This window comes from Ochlerotatus camptorhynchus, unplaced genomic scaffold, assembly GCF_037179485.1.
Source record: "Ochlerotatus camptorhynchus isolate MF236.1 unplaced genomic scaffold, CSIRO-AGI_Acam_v1.1 ptg000094l, whole genome shotgun sequence".
NCBI classification, from domain to species: Eukaryota; Metazoa; Arthropoda; class Insecta; order Diptera; family Culicidae; genus Ochlerotatus; species Ochlerotatus camptorhynchus.
The window spans coordinates 6,847,019-6,865,784 of record NW_027040584.1 but is presented as its reverse complement, the minus strand read 5'-3'; the positions used below and the strand labels follow the sequence as shown (position 1 = coordinate 6,865,784).

The window sequence follows — 18,766 nt, the reverse complement described above, 5'->3', positions numbered from 1 at the left end:
CCGGGCGCAGCTCCGGACAGTTTGGCGGATTCATGTCCTTTGGAACAAAATGGACAGAATTGGCCTCATACCACTCCAGAACACTTTTAGAATAGTGGCATGATGCCAAATCTGGCCAAAATAGCGGAGCTTCGTCGTGCTGCTGCAAGAACGGCAAAAGGCGCTTCTCGAGGCACTCAGATTTGTAGATCTCGCCATTTACTGTGCCCTTTGTCACGAAAGGCTCACTCCTCAGTCCGCAAGAGCAGATGGCCTGCCAAATGAGATATTTGGAGGTGAACTTCGACATTTTCTTCTTCTTAAATTTGTCGTCCACATCGAACTTGCTCTTGCCGGTGAAAAACTCCAACCCCGGAATTTGCTTAAAATCGGTTTTTATATACGTTTCGTCGTCCATCACACAGCAGCCATATTTTATCAGCATCTTCTCGAAGAGCTTCCGTGCCCGAGTTTTAGCCGTCGATTGTTGCCGCTCATCGCGGTTTGGGAAGTTCTGTACCTTGTATGTATGTAGTCCAGCTCTCTTCTTTGCATTCTGGACGTAGCTCTGCGACATGCCGATCTTTTTAGCCAAATCCCGGCTTGAGACGTTGGGATTTGCTTTAATCATCCGCTTCACCTTTCCCTCCGTCTTTTTGTTCTCCGGTCCCGGTTTTCTTCCAGCTCCTTTGCCGTGGTCCAACGTCAACCGTTCCTGGAACCGCTTCAACACTCTGGAGACGGTTGAATGGTGAATGTTCAACATTTTTCCCAACTGCCGGTGCGACAGGTCAGGAAATTCCAGGTATTGGAAAGAATTTGTTCTCTCAACTCGCGTTGGTTCACCTCCATTTTCGTTGAATCGAAAAACACGACTTCGAGTTTGACAGCATGTACACAATACACATCAATGAGAAAGTGTGAAAAATTTGGTTGATTTTTACCCAATGGTAAAAAAGTTATGCCCTGTTGAATGTGTCGCAATAATTTCGTGTTCCCCCTTTATTTGAAAATCACCCTTGAATTGTATATTAAATGTGAAGATTTTCCTGAAGGGGATTCCTAAAGTGGTATGCAGATAATTACGAAGGCTGTTTTGGTCAAAAACATCAAGGAAATCCCAGAGAGAATCATAATATTATTCGTTAATCCTGAAAACAACTCTAAAGGGATCTTCAGAGGACTCTAAGGGAATTCTTAAGAAAATTCTCTTTATATCCAATGAACAACTATCATCTAGAAATATTGAAATTATCTAGTTAATTCAGAAATTGAAAATATTTGAAGTTTCTGGACACAGATTTCGCAAAAAATTTAAAACTCTGCGACTTCGAACAATTTTTAAGATTTCATACTTACAGCAAAAGAGTTAAGATCCCGGTCTCGGAAGAAAACTCTTCAAAAGGGCAAGTCTGACTCGCACGATACGACTCGAACACCATTATAAATAGGCTTGATTGGTAAAACTACTTCACGATTTTCAAAATATTTGAGTTTTCAAAGTATCCTAGGATTTTTTTAATGAGTACAAATCAGTTTGCATACACAGGATGAGTTGCATACACAGGATGAGCAAAGTACATAAAACAGAATTCCCGATTATTTTACTATTTTTCCCGGTATATTTTGTTTCCCGGTTAATTTGCGGTTCTTTCGGTGACATCCTGAAAGAGGTTTCGTGATCACCAAAATCAACGGAATCTTTGTATGCAGTTACCACGCACCTCCTAGATGGACAATGTAGCATTTCAACCAGAGTTACAGACAGCGGTCCCTCGGACCTGACTGGAGACGATTTGACAGAAACGTTAGCGATTGCATGTAACACAACCATGCCAAGAAAACTGGAGCCAACGAACAGACGGCGCCCGGTATACTGATAGAGCGAGACACTCAGCGCCCTCCACGTTAGTTGCCAAAGGGCCAGAAGACGCATACAAAGAGTGCTGTCGCAGGCTGTGCCGTCAAGACGCAGTGATCTCGTTGTACGACACTATTTTTTTAACCACCACCTATTTGCCACAAGCGGCACTTTGATAGCGGTGCTATCGTTATATTGCCAATTGCATCTCTCGAGTCTGCTGTCGCCTCAGTGTAGAAGGTTGTGTCGCTGTTGTTTTGTTCTCGCCAGCATCGCATCTCCTTTGCTTCCCTGATCCAATATTAGGCTGGTGCATAATTTGAGTGATCCAAAATTATGTTAATAGCATATTTTTCTTTCTTGATTTTTTTTTCCTTTTTTTCGATTTACTCTTTAATAGAGTGAAATTATATCAATTTTTTTTCAGATAGTTTGCACTAACTGCTACTTATCTTATTTTTCATTATAATCAACCGTTTTCTTGACACGAGAACTCGTCTTTGGGGATAAATTCGTGATTTTTACAGGGATTGTTACTAAATTGGACGAATGTGCAACTGTTGCTATGATAACTAAAATTATCACCGATTGCCTGCGACAAGTAATTTCCCTAACACAGATTTCAAAGCTGAATTCCATCCGGTCTCACCAAACGGTGTTTATTCAATCACCGCGTGGTGAGTGGTGGTAGGTGTTCTCCAGTACGCAACGAAAGGCTGCCTGCAAGCAGCGAGCTGCAGCCCACATGAGCATTCATAGAAGGAGGAAGAAGCCACACCGCTATTGATCGGAATCAGTAGCTCTTCGTGTCAAGCGCGTCATACTAAAGAACTGAGAGAACCCCGCTCAAATTCCTATTCCTACACAAAACAAAAGCTCCTGCTGCAGTTAACAAATAAGATTTATTATATAAGACCACGTAGTCCTACGTCACCATTTCGTACAACCCCATAGGGCTGTACCTTGTAGTTTTTAAAGAAGAGTGCTAGACTGGTCATGAGTTTTTCGGGTATATCACAAAAACGGTTTAAGATCTTGAGATTTTCACCGATCCAAGCGAGCTGTGTTGCAGAACTTGATTGTCATGAAGAAAAAGGAAGAAGATTAGATCATTATTGCTTTCCATTTTTGACATAGCCTTATCTTTCGGCTCGTTGATCGCTTGTCATTTTGTCATTTGGAGATATTTTTGATTCCTTGTTTAGCACACAACAAATTCCCACTTTATTACTCTAATTTACAGGTACCTTTATAACTCCCATTTTCTTCCCACTTCCTTGTAACGCGTAACTTTTCTCAACGTACGAACAACCGAGCGTTACATTGCTCAGTCCCCGTAATACAGGAAATAGTCAGTTTCTTTTCAAACCTGCAAACGACTTAGGTTAGGTTAGGTTATCTTTATTAGCGAGACTTTCAGCCAGAGGCTGGTTCATCTCTTCATCTGCAAATGACTTATGCGCCACTCCTTACCGGAGGTCGAAAGCGGAAATTATTTCAGTGATGCCCGGTCTGAAACTCCCAAACTGCGGGTGAGTCAATCGAAACGTCATACAACCAATAATCTTATTCAAAATCAAGATAATTTAGAAACTAATCTCATATGAAAGGGGCGAGCGTAAGCTTTCGTTTGGTCGGCATTTTAGCGATACTGATTTTTGTATAATAAGGTTAGGTTTTCTTTATTAAGGAGGTTTTCAGCCTTGGGCTGGTTCGCCTCCGGGTATAATAAGGTAGACACAGTGGGGATAGCTGTACCTGCAATAAAGTGGAAGTTTGTTGTATGCTAGGTATTCGACTGTTTTCTTGACCGCGATGTTAGAACGCGTATGCCGACCCAGAGGCAGTATTGAGGGGGTTTTGCTAGTACTAGTGCTGGGTAGCGAGTAGCCACCTGTTACCGTTGAAATTGAGAAATTCTAAAATAAATGGAATGTAGAAAAGGATTCCGACAGTGTCTTTTAAATACAGTTATATTAGACCATTATTAGAACATCAAACCAAGATTACTTCTACGTAGCACACGGTGGTATGGAAGGTTTTTTTCTTTTATGTATGCACTTATCCTGTGGATTAAACCGTTCCAATTACGTTTTGAAAATAAAGTGATAATTCTTTATCTACTATTACTTCAAAATTATCGATCCAAAATAAGTGCACTACCTTAATACATCATGAGAGAATGTAAACAGAAGAAACATGTGCTCTGTGAGAGGAGCAATCGTATTTCACCCATTATGTTGTGCCAAAATTTACTCTCTTACCATTATTGAGAAGTATTACTATATAGTATTGGGAAGAACGCTGCTGCAAGAAGGTGACCTAGGACGTAAGGCGGAAAAAATTGTATTAATAAAGAAAATAATCTTTATATCTATCGACATTCATATTACTAAAGGATGTTGGATGCTGTTAGTGCAGTTGTGAAGAATCAACTGTGGATGGACAAAGTGAATGTGCCTTCTATATGGAATATTTGAGTAGTTGAAAAACATCCTTCGATTTACTGTCAGCTTTGTGGAACCATTCGATGCGCGCATGTTCTGAGAGAACGTGAGCATTAATTATTCATGATTATATGTGTTTGCTACTAGTCTTCCGCGTGTGTCTGTACTCAATCAATGTTCGGTGATAACAAATATCGTTTACCGCTCAAATTTCGGCATTCTGCACATATTCGTTTTGTGTTTGAGTATATTTACTATTTTTGTAGACTCCCGGTGACTACATCAAAAGCAGCATGAGATTGCACTTGAGATATGTTTGTTTTTCTGGTATACGTATCGACTCAAGAAAACTTTAAAAACAGGTTACTGGTCAGTGAGATTATCTAGTATTTCGTTCAGCACATGTTGATTTCGACCATATAGGTAATATGTGCAAACGATCCGTGCACGAATATTGAACGTGTTAAAATGTGGTGTATTATATGTTATCCAAAAACAATGTGGACGAAAGCGGACCGGTAGCAGCATGTTTGAAAATAGTTGAAAATGACCACAAGGTATCTTATCGACGCCGATTTGGTACGAATTAGTTTTCTTTGTGCCAGGTGAGCTTAGTCAGATAATTGAGCTATTCTACTGCCGCTGCCTGCTTGCGTGCTCATTGCGTTTGAGGTTTAAGGATATGTATTTTCTTTACGAATGTTATTAGAGGAAGTTGAATATGTTACGCGACACATCTAAATACTACAATATTTCCCTTAGTGTACTTAATTGATGCATTCAAATCTTCTTCTTCATCACATTTCAAGCTTATTGCTTATCGCATATAAGCTTATTGCGTGCTCTTAACTTAGTGTTCTAGATGCACTCCCACAGTTATTAGATGAAAGCTTTCGATGCCTGTACCATTTTTACATTAGAATAATTGTGTGGCAAGTCAAGTACAATCATACTCTATGCCCACGACAAAATAATCAAGATCTTAGTTCCGTGTACTGCTCGGTTTGCTTTATATATGTATAAACATGTGTTTATGACAATCCCTAAGATTGTGCATACGCAGATTTAGCATCACATGAGTTTAATTTTGAATACAGACTTAGCATTCCACATATAGATTTTCATAGATATCTTCACCGTCATTGCATTACCCCTAAATCTTAAAGTGATGAACTCCGGCTAACAATCACTCTAATGAAGTTTTAAAAAAATCCTAAATCTTAACCGACCTAACTACTAGATCTCAGCAAAAGTGACATTTGATTGCTGAGTCTCGGATAATGCTTAGCTGAATCTCAGCAAACATTTTTTGCCGAGATTAGCACAGCTGAGCTCGGTAGAAAAAACTAAGTATGTAGGAACTACTTATGAAAACAATAACTTCAATTGCCGATTTATTTGTTAAACATTATCCACACAAACAAACAACAACAAAGTAAGTAATCATTTTTATATTACTTCACGCGTGAAATTACCGATTTACATAGTTGGAGATGCTTAACTTAAAATATCAAACTTAAAGTGGACATTTTATACGGTAGATGAGGAGATGAAAGTATAGAGTTGGTAGTGTGGTAGTGTGAAAATTGTATATAGAAAGTAGAAAGCGAGCATAGGACCATTTTGAGAAAGGTACGAATCGGATTGATCATGCCCCTTACCAAACATCAAAGTATCTGTTGACAAACAGTTTTAAGCATACATAATGTTTGTATTAAATATTCTTGGATAATGGTAAAATCGATGTAATCGTAATGACGAATGTTTACTTAAAACCTGATTTTAACATCAGAGGCAAAAAGCCAAAACTTCAAACGTAATCGATAAATCGTATTGATGCAATTTTATCTTTATGATTAATCAATGGCTGCTTAGATTTTAAATAAAATTAAATTAGTATTTAAGTTTCTAAATGACTTACGTGGTTACAATTGCATTTTGAATGCTTGAAATTATAATAAATATATGTTTTATATAAAAAGTAGCTATCAAATGAGTTTAAACGTAGTGGCAGATGACTGGAAGATTAATTAAAAAATAATAATTTGTTTTTTTTTTGTTTTTATTTTTAGGCATAATAAAAACTTGGATTTTGGCATCTATCGAATTTGTTAATACTGTGTTAGTTATTCCATGAAAAATGAGTCTTAAAACCGACAGTAGCTTAACAAATGACGCTAACTTTAAAACAGAGTTACGAGAAAGTGATGCCAAAAAATATGATCCTATTAATGGATTCGTTAGTAGTCTCAGCGAAAGCTGTACACAACAGTTGGTGAGACCATCAGAAACCATAGAAGAAACAGACCATAATAATGAGAGTGGTGATGACGTCATAGCCAGCAAGCAAATCAAATCGGTTGTAGTAAATTTTACTTCTGGCACTATGACACAAAGCACAATACAAAATCAGTATGGCGGAAACATTTCAACTCATGTTCAAACGTGGGATGGACGAACCAGTTGTAGCAAAATTAAAATAATATTGCTACTCTTCATAATACTAACTATTGGATTAGCAGTCGGTTACTTGTTTTCTGGTCTAGTTAATTGCAAGATTGATCATTCAAACATCAAGCCAAGCACAATACACAATATTTGTTTATCTGAGGAATGCGTAAGAACAGGTATAGTACAATATCTTAGTAATAAGAAATAATAAATTTAAGTACTTTTCCAGCATCATCTCTGTTGGCCGCTATGGACCGTACGGTGGATCCATGCACCGATTTCTTCCAGTTTGCATGTGGAACTTGGAATAAAAAACACGTAATCCCGGAAGATAGAAGTTCTATAAGTACTTTCGAGGTTGGTAAAATAAATTCAGTCGATCATTGATGATGTATCGGAATAAGTGTATATTATCTAACTTAGGTTCTTGCTGATCAGCAACAAGTGATACTGAAAGGCGTCTTAGAAGAATCGATTGATATAAACGATAACCAGGCAACAATAAAAGCTAAAATGTTCTTTAAAAGCTGCATGGATCTACGTAAGTTGCAACTTTTCAAACAGCTACGCTTAGGTTAATTGCTTGTACATCGAAAACTTCGTATTAAACCTAGGAGCACGCAATAACCTTTAACTCCGACAAAGGCCAGAACTGTATTAAATTAATTCTATTAATTACAGCTTTTACTACTCTTATTACACCCTGCAGTCCGTTTATTACTTTTTAAGTCATACTTTCGTAATTATAGTACGTTAACTACATTTCCGTACCATTAATTACATTTTGAGTACTTTTAATTACATTAAGTTCGACTAAATAGTTTTCATTACATTCATTAAAATTTTGAAATCCATTAATTACATTAAGTACTTTTGCTTGCTATTTAACTCAGCCGATCCTGTGTATTGCGTGCCCCTCACACTAAACCCAAACAACCCATGTAACAATTGTGGCTTTATAAGTGTGCTATAGACCATGAGTTAGACTCGTAGAATTCTTTAAAACCTTGACAAAACGTGCAATGTTACTTGATTAATCAAGGTGCAAATCATATATGTGACATCTCAAGAAACAGTCTAAATGTCCTACGACTTTATGTGAGTTTTATTAAAGTTTAATAAGAGCAAGCCTTGTTCCATTTAGTTTTATTAAATATTCAACAAAAGCCGATTGGTTTATAGAATATTGCACACCATTTTCCAGTCTATAGCATAGCCTTATTATTATACAAGCTATTTGCTCTAAACTAATGTTTTATTATTATTGTATCACCTTTTGTGCGGCTTACGGCTTTGATAAAACCATTATAAAACAAGCAATATTTTCTTAATGTGGTTTTTGTAGTGAGCATGATAAACCTTCATAATCTCCAGTCAATTTATCTTAAAACTACAACGTTTGAATTAAAGCAGTATCATTTTTTTTATAATAGTTACTTTAACGCACTTGTGTCATTCGTGACTCGTCCGGGGTGAGATTTAAATTCGTGACTTTGGCGTGAGAGGTACGGATGGCAGCTTTCTATAGTATGGGCCTCCTGGATGCAATGCAGTTTTATTATGGTTGGCGGGAAGCACTGACAATACAACTACATAGTTTTAAATCATGTTCATTATGTTTTCCATGCAGACAGCGATAAAGTTATTTTAAAACTTTAAATGTTAAAACTTAAAATGTTAAAACTTAAAATGTTAAAACTTAAAATGTCAAAACTTAAAATGTTAAAACTTAAAATATTAAAACTTAAAATGTTAAAACATAAAATGTTATACTTAAAATTTTAATTGGTATTATTGTAAACATTGAATCAAAATTGCTCGTTCAGCTGTATCAAAATTGCCCGTACAACCATTTGGTCATTTTTTTTTGAACGCTGTAGATAGATAGATTTCTAAAACCTGGACTGCTGGTGAATCACACATTTATTGATTAATCTGTATAGTTTTTATCTGGATCAGCTAAGTCGGTATAAAGTTGGATTTGTTTTTGTAAAATGCGCGTTTTGTGGTTTCTTAAAGGCACTATACTAAAATTGCTTAAATTTCCTATGAACTGAGTCGAACAATTCTTGAATATTTGATCAACAAAAAGCGAAAATTTTAGAAATTTATCTGTCTTAAGTCTTCCCATACAGCATTTCTCGGTTCTATAACATAAAATAGTACAATGTAATATAATATACCATAATATAATATAATGAGACGTACTAAAACATATACAGTGACAGCATCTAATTCAGTCCTATGCTCCTGCTTCGGATCGATCCTAGAGCTCGGGATTGCAGTAACTTCAAATTATTCAACGCTAAAGAGGTTAGGCAATTCATGCAGTCTTATTTGAGTAGAAAATTCAGATACAAATAGCATCAAGTCCGATTTATAGCAAACGGTGTAAAATAGAAAGATGGCGCAAATTTACATCCCGCTATACTATTAATATAAAAAAAGCTTTACCATGAAATTTCAATGAGATAGGGTAAAACTGGTACCGTAAAACGGGGTATCTTTGATAATGCGGGTAACTTTGATAGTATAATATAAAGATTAAATTTACTCGCTGCGCTTTTTCTAAATTAGAAATATTGGTTCCATATTGTAGCTTAGGGTATTTCCGTTGATATCGTATATAGTTTTTATATAGTATGTGTTACATATTTTACAAACATATTTAAAAACCATTTTCGTATTTTTCGCCTGTTTTAAAAAGCAAACCATCATTTATGAAATCTTTTTCCGATATAGCCAAATATTACAAATTCAATGTTGTATTTTTATTGCCTATGCTGTTTTCTGATTATATACTCATTCAAAGTTTTATATTTAAAGAACTGAAAAGTTTGAGTTTCACGATTTTTTTTTTCTATCGAGCATTATCAAAGTAACCCCAAATCAAAATACTGATGTTCGGTCACACAACTTAAAAATAGTGGAAATGCTTTAATTTCCGTTAACAAATAACTAACAAATTAACTCCTGGATCCTCAGAACTTGTTTTAAAAACTTAAAATTTAAAAAATATTTAGAATATACTTTAAAAAATTATCAATGTGACCCCGTTTTACGGTACACATTTTTTTCTCTCTTTATTAACAAGCCTTCAGCCATCGGCTGGTTCGCCTCTGGTACACATGAGATTGTGTCATAACTGATACACTAGGGTGCTTCATTAAAAAAAGAAAGTTAGATTACTTATAGGCCATGCATAACCCCAAAATATGATTCTGTGCAAAAAAAATGGTAAAGATTATTGAAGGTTTAGAGGACACGCAAATAGTTTGAAATGTGTATGGGAATAATTCAACGCTTCAACTTTGTTTTTAGTTGTCCCCATGCTGTAAAAAACTAGAATGTGGTTGTTATGACAATGACCAACAAATCTATTGTTGTTACGGTTAGTCCGATAGAAATTCAAGAAAGATAAAAATGTGAAAGCTGGCCAAATAGGGTAAACTGATAGTTCAATATGTGCCAGACAACAACAACAACAACAACAACAGGCTTGTTAATCAACCACATAATATATTTTTTCAGCGTTTGCCAGATCCAAAATTAGAGGAATGTAAGTGTAATTCAATAATTTCTCATAGGAATATATCAAAATCTTCATGTAAACTTCAAGCCTTTCGCGCAACCTCTAAAGCTTCATCAATCTTCATCATTATTTACACTAATTTTTTACTCATATTTTGGAGTTATGAATCAAACTGGACGGTAACCTATAAGAAATGTTAAACATTTTTCAAAATGATGCACCCTTTTTGTACACATGCTGGAACAAACTGGAACACATATCCTAAATATTTTTGAATAGTTAAACGGATATACCTTTAGCTTTTTAAAATCGACTGCATTATTTCTAATATTATTTTATTTTTAGAGCAAATTCGGAAAATAGGAATAAAACCGCTGCGACAAGTACTTAAACTCCTGGGAGGATGGCCGGTAATCGAACCAAAATGGACACCCCCGAACACTAGTATTGAACAACTTATAGGAACTCTAAGAGGAGTATACAGTGAACCTGTTTTAGTTGAGCTTTATGTCGGCGCTGACGATAAGAACTCTTCTAGAAATATTCTACAAGTTAGTACATATGTATTGTCATTAAAAAAATCTGAAGAATCCTTTTTTATCTACAAATGTTGATGAACTGTATATAATATATTTTACATCGCACATTTGTAAATTTTCAACAACTAGGTACATCAATAATAAGCCAGTGCATATAAGTATAATAAATATGTGTTTAAATTGCAATATCGTATATAATATTGCTTTAAACAAATTTGTTAAATTCAGTGGGATTACTAGTTTTTAATTATTAAAAATATAAAATATTAAATAAATTAAATCTCCTTAATATTCTTATTGTTAAGGTCGGCTTACTTGATGCTTATAGTAAACCTGGAAATACCATAATAGATATTCATAATACATGCACTACATACATATATAAATACATGTATGCACTGACTTCACACTTCAAGGACATGCTGGGCAGAGTCCTAAAATTGTCATCATAATAGCAGGTTTGCGTTATCACTTCGAATTTACCCGAGCACAAATCACGGAAACCACTGCCACTTTGTGTATTAAATTGTTAACCCATGTTTGCTGCACTCCAGCAATGCGCCAAACATGGGCACGCCGTGTCCGAAATGGCGAATTAATCAACATTCGTGTACCTCGGGTTTTCTTCACCATAAGTTAGTTCGGGTGCTTTCTGTGGTATATAGAGTGGAATATTAATATTCCACTCTTTATACCCATTCTCAAACCGGTTAGTTTTAACACATTCTGTAGGAGAAAATTTTCGATGAATTATTACATAGGAAGGTTTTGGCTCTTCAGAGCCGTTCACTAATACAGTGCTTGACAGGAAAATTATGCCACTGTGTGTGTGTGTGTGTGTGTACAATCTAACCCCCACTGTCCGGCAGTGTTATTATGGAAGAAAACTGCTTTTTATTACCCTTAAATTAAAGCAGGTTAAGTCCGGGAGTTAGAAGGTGTTAGCTCTATCTCAAATCAATACATCCGGGAGTACATTCACGATGCTTATTTTTGTCTCGCATGCCCGTCGTCGTCGAACGGCAAAAAAAGGGAACTTGGTGAGCAATTTTGTGATTTTTCACTGACAGGAAAATTATGCCACTGTGTCATTAAAAACATTGTATCTCTGTTATGAAAAAAAGACTTATGAAAAAAGCAAAACGTCGTCGTTCCCCAGAATTACACTGTATTTTAATACAACATACTATCGAATGTGTAATATTGGATGACCCTCACTGAAAAGTTGTTTGTCTGTATAATGTTGATATACCTACTTTTACAAAAGTTGCACATAAATTGTCAAAACACTGATACATCTACTGGTACTGAGCATCAAAGCAGCAGCCACATATGATGAGTGGGAAAATCAAAGTTAAATGATCATCCTCGAATTAGATAATATACGGGGGGTTGATATCCTACAATTGTCGTGACCGAGGTTTTCAGCCTCGGCCATGGCTACACGAATTAAAAAACGCTCCTACGGCTGCGGCTGCTATTGTTGCTGCTGTTCCTTCTGCACGTCTGTCTCCTTTAAAATTCGTTACAAGAATGCCGTCAACGAGCTACTACTGCTAAAATTATGTTTATTTCGGTTTGTTGATGATTGTATATTGATTTAACAGTTTAATTGATTAGCCTACTTTCCTCTTCATCTTTGTTTCATTGGATATTCTAATTTAATATTTTAGTTTTTCAACTAGCCTACAGAATACCCCTTGTGGGGTGTGTTATGTTTGAATTGAAAAAGTGATAACCTACCTAACTACGAGTATAACTTAACCTAACGTGCTAGATCACGTATGATCTGATGAGTTGATCTCAGACTGGTGTCTCTGAGCCTTTCCAAGATAGAACTCTCCGTTCTTATAATGTCTGAATTCCAGCCAGGAGGTGGATCTCAGAATTTCTAGTTCGCGGGGGACTGTTTACGATCACCCTAAGGATCTTGTTCTGGATCCTTTGGAGTTTGAGGTGATGGCATTTGGCGCAACTCTCGCTTACGGGAAGGACGATTTGTTTGTAGACCACAAACTTATTTTACAGGGACAGGGCAGACCTCCTGTTGATGAGTGGATATTACAATGATCTTTTCAAGATGTTACACTTGGGTTTCTTTTTTTTTCTTTGGTTTGTTTTCCGTCGATCTTGTTTTCCGTGCTGAGCACCAATGCTACCGACGCCAGGGAGGCAGCTGTCACACATGTATCCTACCTATCGACCCATCAACTCATGAACCGGGGACCAACGACTTCACTTCCCTTCCGAAGGAAGGCGTGATCAGAGATGTTATGCCTCCAGGAGAGGTAATCACTACGCCACCGGCGCCGCTACACTCTTGGTTTTCGTTTTGTCAACGTGCTCCCAGAAAATCTAAGAGGAAGATACAATTGGCTTCTTCCTCTTTTATCTCTATCTCTATCTCTATCTATATCTATATCTGTCTCTATCTTATGCACTCGACGCAATCACGAGCTGGTTCGCGTTTGACAGAAAAGTGGTTCGTTTTCGCCACCGTATTGTCTCCTCTTAACTTAGCTAAAAATTAACTTGCTGTCTATAGTGTTAACCCGAGGTAGACTACCTCTTTCGACTAGAGAGGGTCTAGTATAAGAGGTGAGTTGATTCAAAACAAGCTGCCTTGGCAACCTATCAAGGGCGTAGTAAGTTTTTGAGCTAGGGAGGGGTGAAAAAAAAAATACTATGGAAAATTTGGCCGAATGTCATTTTACCGAACGCCATTTCACCGAAAGCCTTTGTGTTGCTGAGTTTAATGGGGGGGGGGGCAGTTGGGTATGACTTTAGCTGACTTCCAACACGAAGGATAGTAGCCAAGTCGGGGGTACAAATTAAAAATCAGTGCCAGATTTTAGAATTTGGAACTCAAGTGTTTGATTTCCAGATTCAGGATGTTGTGAGGGCTGACGATGTTTTGTCCGAGATTATGGGAGCTGACGAAGTATTGACCTATCGCGGCAGCCTTCTCTTCTGGAGTTATCAGATGAACCACCACACAGAGGAGTATTTGGACAAGAAAGCTGGCTAAAATGGTAAAACTCAAAAAGCTGCCTAGCACATAATTTTGCACGCCACTGTGTTACTCTCCAGTTCACTATGTGGCAGCCATTTTATGTTTCTTTCCTTTTTTATCCCGTTGTCGGCTGTCGAAGATCTGCTGTTAGCTGCATGTCGAAATTTTGTTTGAAAATAAGGAAAGTTCTCTCAAAAAAATTTCGAATTTTAAGCTAAGAATCAACCTGAATTAAAATGGATTTTCAAGATAAAGGTATGAAGATTATTTTGAACTCAAGAAGCAATGAATTTCAAAGCGCAGTCATTATCATCAAAGCACAGGTAGAATCAAGTCACGATTTTTGCTTATGTTTGAAAGGTATTTTTGTTAATGTAACGGGCATTTTCAGGCAGAATGTTTGATACTGCAGGATAGATTAGGGTTCCAAGAAAATGTTGCGAATTTTTCCGAATGTACGAAAAGAGAGTTGCCGGTAGTTTCAAGCGAAACCCTAACCTCTCTCTCCGAGATGCCGCAAATAAGCTGGGTGTATCGTCTACAACCGTGCATCGAGCCAAAAAACGAGCCGGACTATCGACTTACAAGAAGGTAGTGACTCCAAATCGCGATGATAAACAAAATACGACGGCCAAAGCGCGATCCCGGAGGCTGTACACGACGATGCTGACGATGTTTGACTGCGTGGTAATGGACGACGAAACCTACGTCAAAGCCGACTACAAGCAGCTTCCGGGACAGGAGTTTTATACGGCAAAAGGAAGGGGAAAGGTAGCAGATGTTTTCAAGCACATGAAACTGTCAAAGTTCGCAAAGAAATATCTGGTTTGGCAAGCCATCTGTACCTGTGGCTTGAAAAGCAGCATTTTCATAGCTTCCGGGACTGTCAACCAAGAAATTTACGTGAAAGAGTGTTTGAATAAACGTCTGCTGCCTTTCCTGAAGAAACACGGTTGTTCCGTACTGTTTTGGCCGGATTTGGCATCTTGCCATTACGGTAAAAAGGCCATGGAGTGGTACGCCGCCAACAACGTGCAGGTGGTTCCCAAGGACAAGAACCCTCCCAACACGCCAGAGCTCCGCCCAATTGAGAAATACTGGGCTATTGTCAAGCGGAACCTAAAGAAGACCAAAAAAAAACTGCTAAGGGCGAGCAGCAGTTCAAGGCAAACTGGCTTTCTGCGGCGAAGAAGGTGGACAAGGTGGCTGTACAAAATCTGATGGCAGGGGTCAAGCGTAAGGCCCGGCAATTCGGATTTGGAAAAGCGGAAGCCTAACTGAATATTTTTCCTGAATTTTATACTAATTGAACTTGAAAAAGAAATTTAATTTGATTTTTTAAATAAACGATTTCACCGATTTACACGCGTTTTCCCTTGACCAAATTTTGACCGTATCACCCTTTATTAAATAAATTTAAGGAGCGGTACAGAGTGTCGGTGAAAGAAATTAAATGCTAAATTGGGGCTTCGTTTCAACTCGAAAATCGACGTTACTTTCATTGAAAGGGATGAGCAAAGCAACGACGATAAAATCCACAGTCAGCCTTTCGTTCTTAGCGTGTTTCATTTTCATATTTGTTTCGTACTGATAGTCTAGCTAGGCATTACAGAAATGATGCATTGAATACGTTGTATGAAAGAAACAAAACTCGAGTTCATTTTATAGCTTCGAACATGTAGAGCCCTGAATGTGGGTTCAAGACCCAGTGGATACCGGATTTTTTTTCACATAATGTTTTTAAGTCATGCTTCCATATCGTCGCTCATCATGGTATCCTCTCCCAAAACCTTTAACCTCTAGAGTTTACTAGAGTTGGTTCACAAAATTGTTATATTTGAATCACTGAAAGTTTATAAAAAATACTGTTATTTCAGCTTTTCTAATTTATCTCTTTCAATCGAAACAATTGAATGTTTTTGTCATTCAGACTTTTACGTTCGTCGAATCTAATCATAAAGCAAAAATTGAAAAAATTCAAACGTTTTGAAAAAGTATCTTATACTAAATAAACGAAACATTGGCTAATTTTCGGTGCATTTAAAGAAATAATTGAGTGAATTAATAATCATCAAATTTTGAGATTATGTATACTAATGTGCAGGATGTACATGGTATTTTTTGGTGTAAATATATTGGCTTCCCGAACAGAAACAGCTAATTCAATGAAATTGTAATCATCCAAATTTCAGAAGTATGCCGTTAAAATTGTGTGAAATTTTATAGGACTATGGAACACTAGTTTGCCCAAAAGCCATGAAAAGTTTATTGAAACTGATTGGTATTATGTAAAATTATGATAAAATTAAATAATTCAAATTTCTCCCGATAGAAAAAAAACTCGACGTACTTGAAAGTTGATTATTCGCCCACATTCATCAGGATTGATTAATCCGTCACATCGGACACGGCGTGATGGGTTAGCATTTTTGTTGCAATTTGTTTTGTAGAATCTGAATTTTTGCGAATGAGAATGCGAAGTGATAATAGCGAACATGGAGTGTTACTACACGGGGGTTGAATCTGACTCATATTTGATATCCGTTCACTCAAATTCGCAAAAACGTAGGTCACTCATAGACTGAGAAAAATTTCACTCGATTTTCCAGGAAAAACTTTTCGGGTGCGAGGAAAATTGAGAGAGGTTTCGCTAAGTCTATTAGTATACTCCTAGACTGAGTAAAATTATCGACGATTTTCCTCATATTCGAGCAGATTTTTGAGGAAAAGCGAGGAAAAATTTAATCAGTCTATGAGTGACCTACGTTGCGATTTTAAGTTAAAAACCACTCAATTTAGAGTCGATCTGTGTAGCGGCCGTGTAGCGAAACGCTAAGAACATTCATAAGCAATACATATTGTTTAATGTAAATTATGGACTGTCCATAAACTACGTAGACAGTTGTAGAAAATGCATACACCCCTCCCTTACCCTTCATAGATACTAATTCATAATTATGTTTTAGAAATTTAATTGAACAGTCGACATTCGCTTTGGCAAAGTGTCTACGTGGCTCATGGACGGCTCCTTATGAAGATTGAAATCTTACTTCTCAAATATATTCCTTCTAGATTGACCAACTTGTATTGGCACTTCCATCACGAGATTATTATTTGAAACAGAGTAGTGAGGGAGATCTTAAGGCTTATCATCACTATATGACTCAAATAGCAATTCTTCTCGGTGGCGACCCTGCGATTGCGTCTAGGGAACTAATGGAGGTGATAAATTTTGAAGTCCGTCTAGCTAATGCTTCGCTTCCAGAAGCCGATAGACATGATACCAGCGCAATTTACACTAAAATTACATTGCAACAACTACAGCATCAAGTTCCACAAATAAATTGGAAAGCATATTTACAAGTTTGTTTCAGTAATGTTACTTTTCAACTATTGTGACTAATACTTAACTTTTATTTCAGACCACACTGGGTAGCGTAAAGCTTGAGGATAATGAGGCTATTGTTAGCTACGCAATGCCATATTTGATAGAAATGGGTCGTATTTTAAATGTGACGGATAAACGAATTATTCACAATTATGCCATTTGGCGATTCGTTATGTCCATCATGACGCATATGATTGATGATTATCAAAAAGAGAGAGTTGAATTTAGAAAAATTTTACTGGGCATTCAATCCGAACGTCACAGGTGGTCTCAATGCGTTGAGTGGACAAACAAAAAACTTGGCATGGCCGTCGGTGCTTTATTTATACGTGATAACTTCAATCAGGAAAGTAAAGAAACTGCCTTGGAGATGATACATACCATAAGAGAGGCTTTTAATGAACTTCTAGCGGATATTCATTGGATGGATGATGAAACAAGAGCTGTGGCCAAGGAGAAAGCAGATGCCATGAATGAACGAATTGGCTATCCTGAAATATTGACGAATCCTGAAGAATTGGAGAAGGAGTACATAAAAGCAAGTGATGTCAATAATCATAATCTAAAACATTTATCTATGAATTCATCCTACGTTAAGGACTTTTTTTACATGTTTTTTTTACGGTTTTTAATGCAGTTTATTTATAAATAATTCCTCCAATGATTCAATGATCTAATTCCAATTACTTTATCCGTTTGGGGCCACAGGTAATCAAATAACATAATTATTAAAAAAAAAACATTTTTGGTACAAATTCAATGTTGTATCAGAGAAAAGTCGGTTAACGAAATGCAAACAAATGGATACTAAAGTTTGCATTTTCTATCATAATGAAAAGCAATTTTGATTTCAACTGTCGCGACAGAAATCTGATATCATATTGTGCTTTCATTATGCAGAAATGAAAGCCACTTAACTTCAAGTTCTGCTGTTAACGTCTTACACGTTATTATCAATTCGTTTTGTTTAACAAATTTTAGGTCATTCGTGACTTGTCCGGGTGAGATTTGAACTCAAGTCTTTCAGCGTGAGAAGCATGGATGCTAACAATTTAAAACCAGACCCGTATTCAGTTAAATATTATTAATACAAAATCAGTAATCTAATTAATTTCACTGAAAGCAGGATCAGTTTTCCGTTTGATTCAACAATGATAAATTTTGCTCAAATTTTTGCTGTGTTAACCATTAAGTCAACCAAAATGAGATCAACTGGAGCATTCAAAATAAGTTGCATCATAACAGCAAATTTTAATTTCAATTTGATCTCCAGCTTTGCTGCTCTAGCGTGGGTCCCCTTGGACCACGGGGAAGTTCTCGGCCGTTTCCCACTCCTGCTGCCACTTGGCCATCAATTCCATTCTCACCATTTTCCGTACTTCTTTGGTTTATCTCCGCTTATAGCACTCGCTATCCTCCGGCATGGTGATACTGATAGGGATCATTCCAGCGACAACACATACTGCTTGCGGCGAGATGGTTCTGTACGCGCTCACGACTCACATGGCCATGAGCCTGAACGTACTGTTCAGCTTCACTTGATTCCGCTTAATATC

At 36.9% G+C, this 18,766-nt stretch overlaps 1 protein-coding gene across 1 annotated transcript; it reads left to right on the top strand.

Annotated features, from left to right (window-relative positions):
- The first annotated feature begins 4,145 nt into the window (after positions 1-4,145).
- On the top strand, positions 4,146-18,752 carry LOC135698815 (neprilysin-1-like). The gene is made up of 8 exons (XM_065218948.1): positions 4,146-4,393; positions 6,360-6,914; positions 6,968-7,095; positions 7,162-7,279; positions 10,616-10,821; positions 16,895-17,185; positions 17,245-17,748; positions 18,615-18,752. The coding sequence occupies exons 2-8, from the start codon at positions 6,428-6,430 to the stop codon at positions 18,750-18,752; spliced, it is 1,872 nt and encodes a 623-aa protein (XP_065075020.1). The 5' UTR covers positions 4,146-4,393; positions 6,360-6,427.
- The last annotated feature ends 14 nt before the right edge of the window (positions 18,753-18,766 follow it).

What these genes read in the sequence shown, in the direction of transcription:
- LOC135698815 (XM_065218948.1), top strand. Translation starts at nt 6,428, where the DNA reads ATGAGTCTTAAAACCGACAGTAGCTTAACAAATGACGCTAACTTTAAA. An exon ending in TAAAAGCTGCATGGATCTAC is followed by an intron (nt 7,280 to 10,615) that starts GTAAGTTGCAAC and finishes TTTTATTTTTAG; the next exon opens with AGCAAATTCGGAAAATAGGA. An exon ending in TGGAGAAGGAGTACATAAAA is followed by an intron (nt 17,749 to 18,614) that starts GCAAGTGATGTC and finishes CTCCGCTTATAG; the next exon opens with CACTCGCTATCCTCCGGCAT.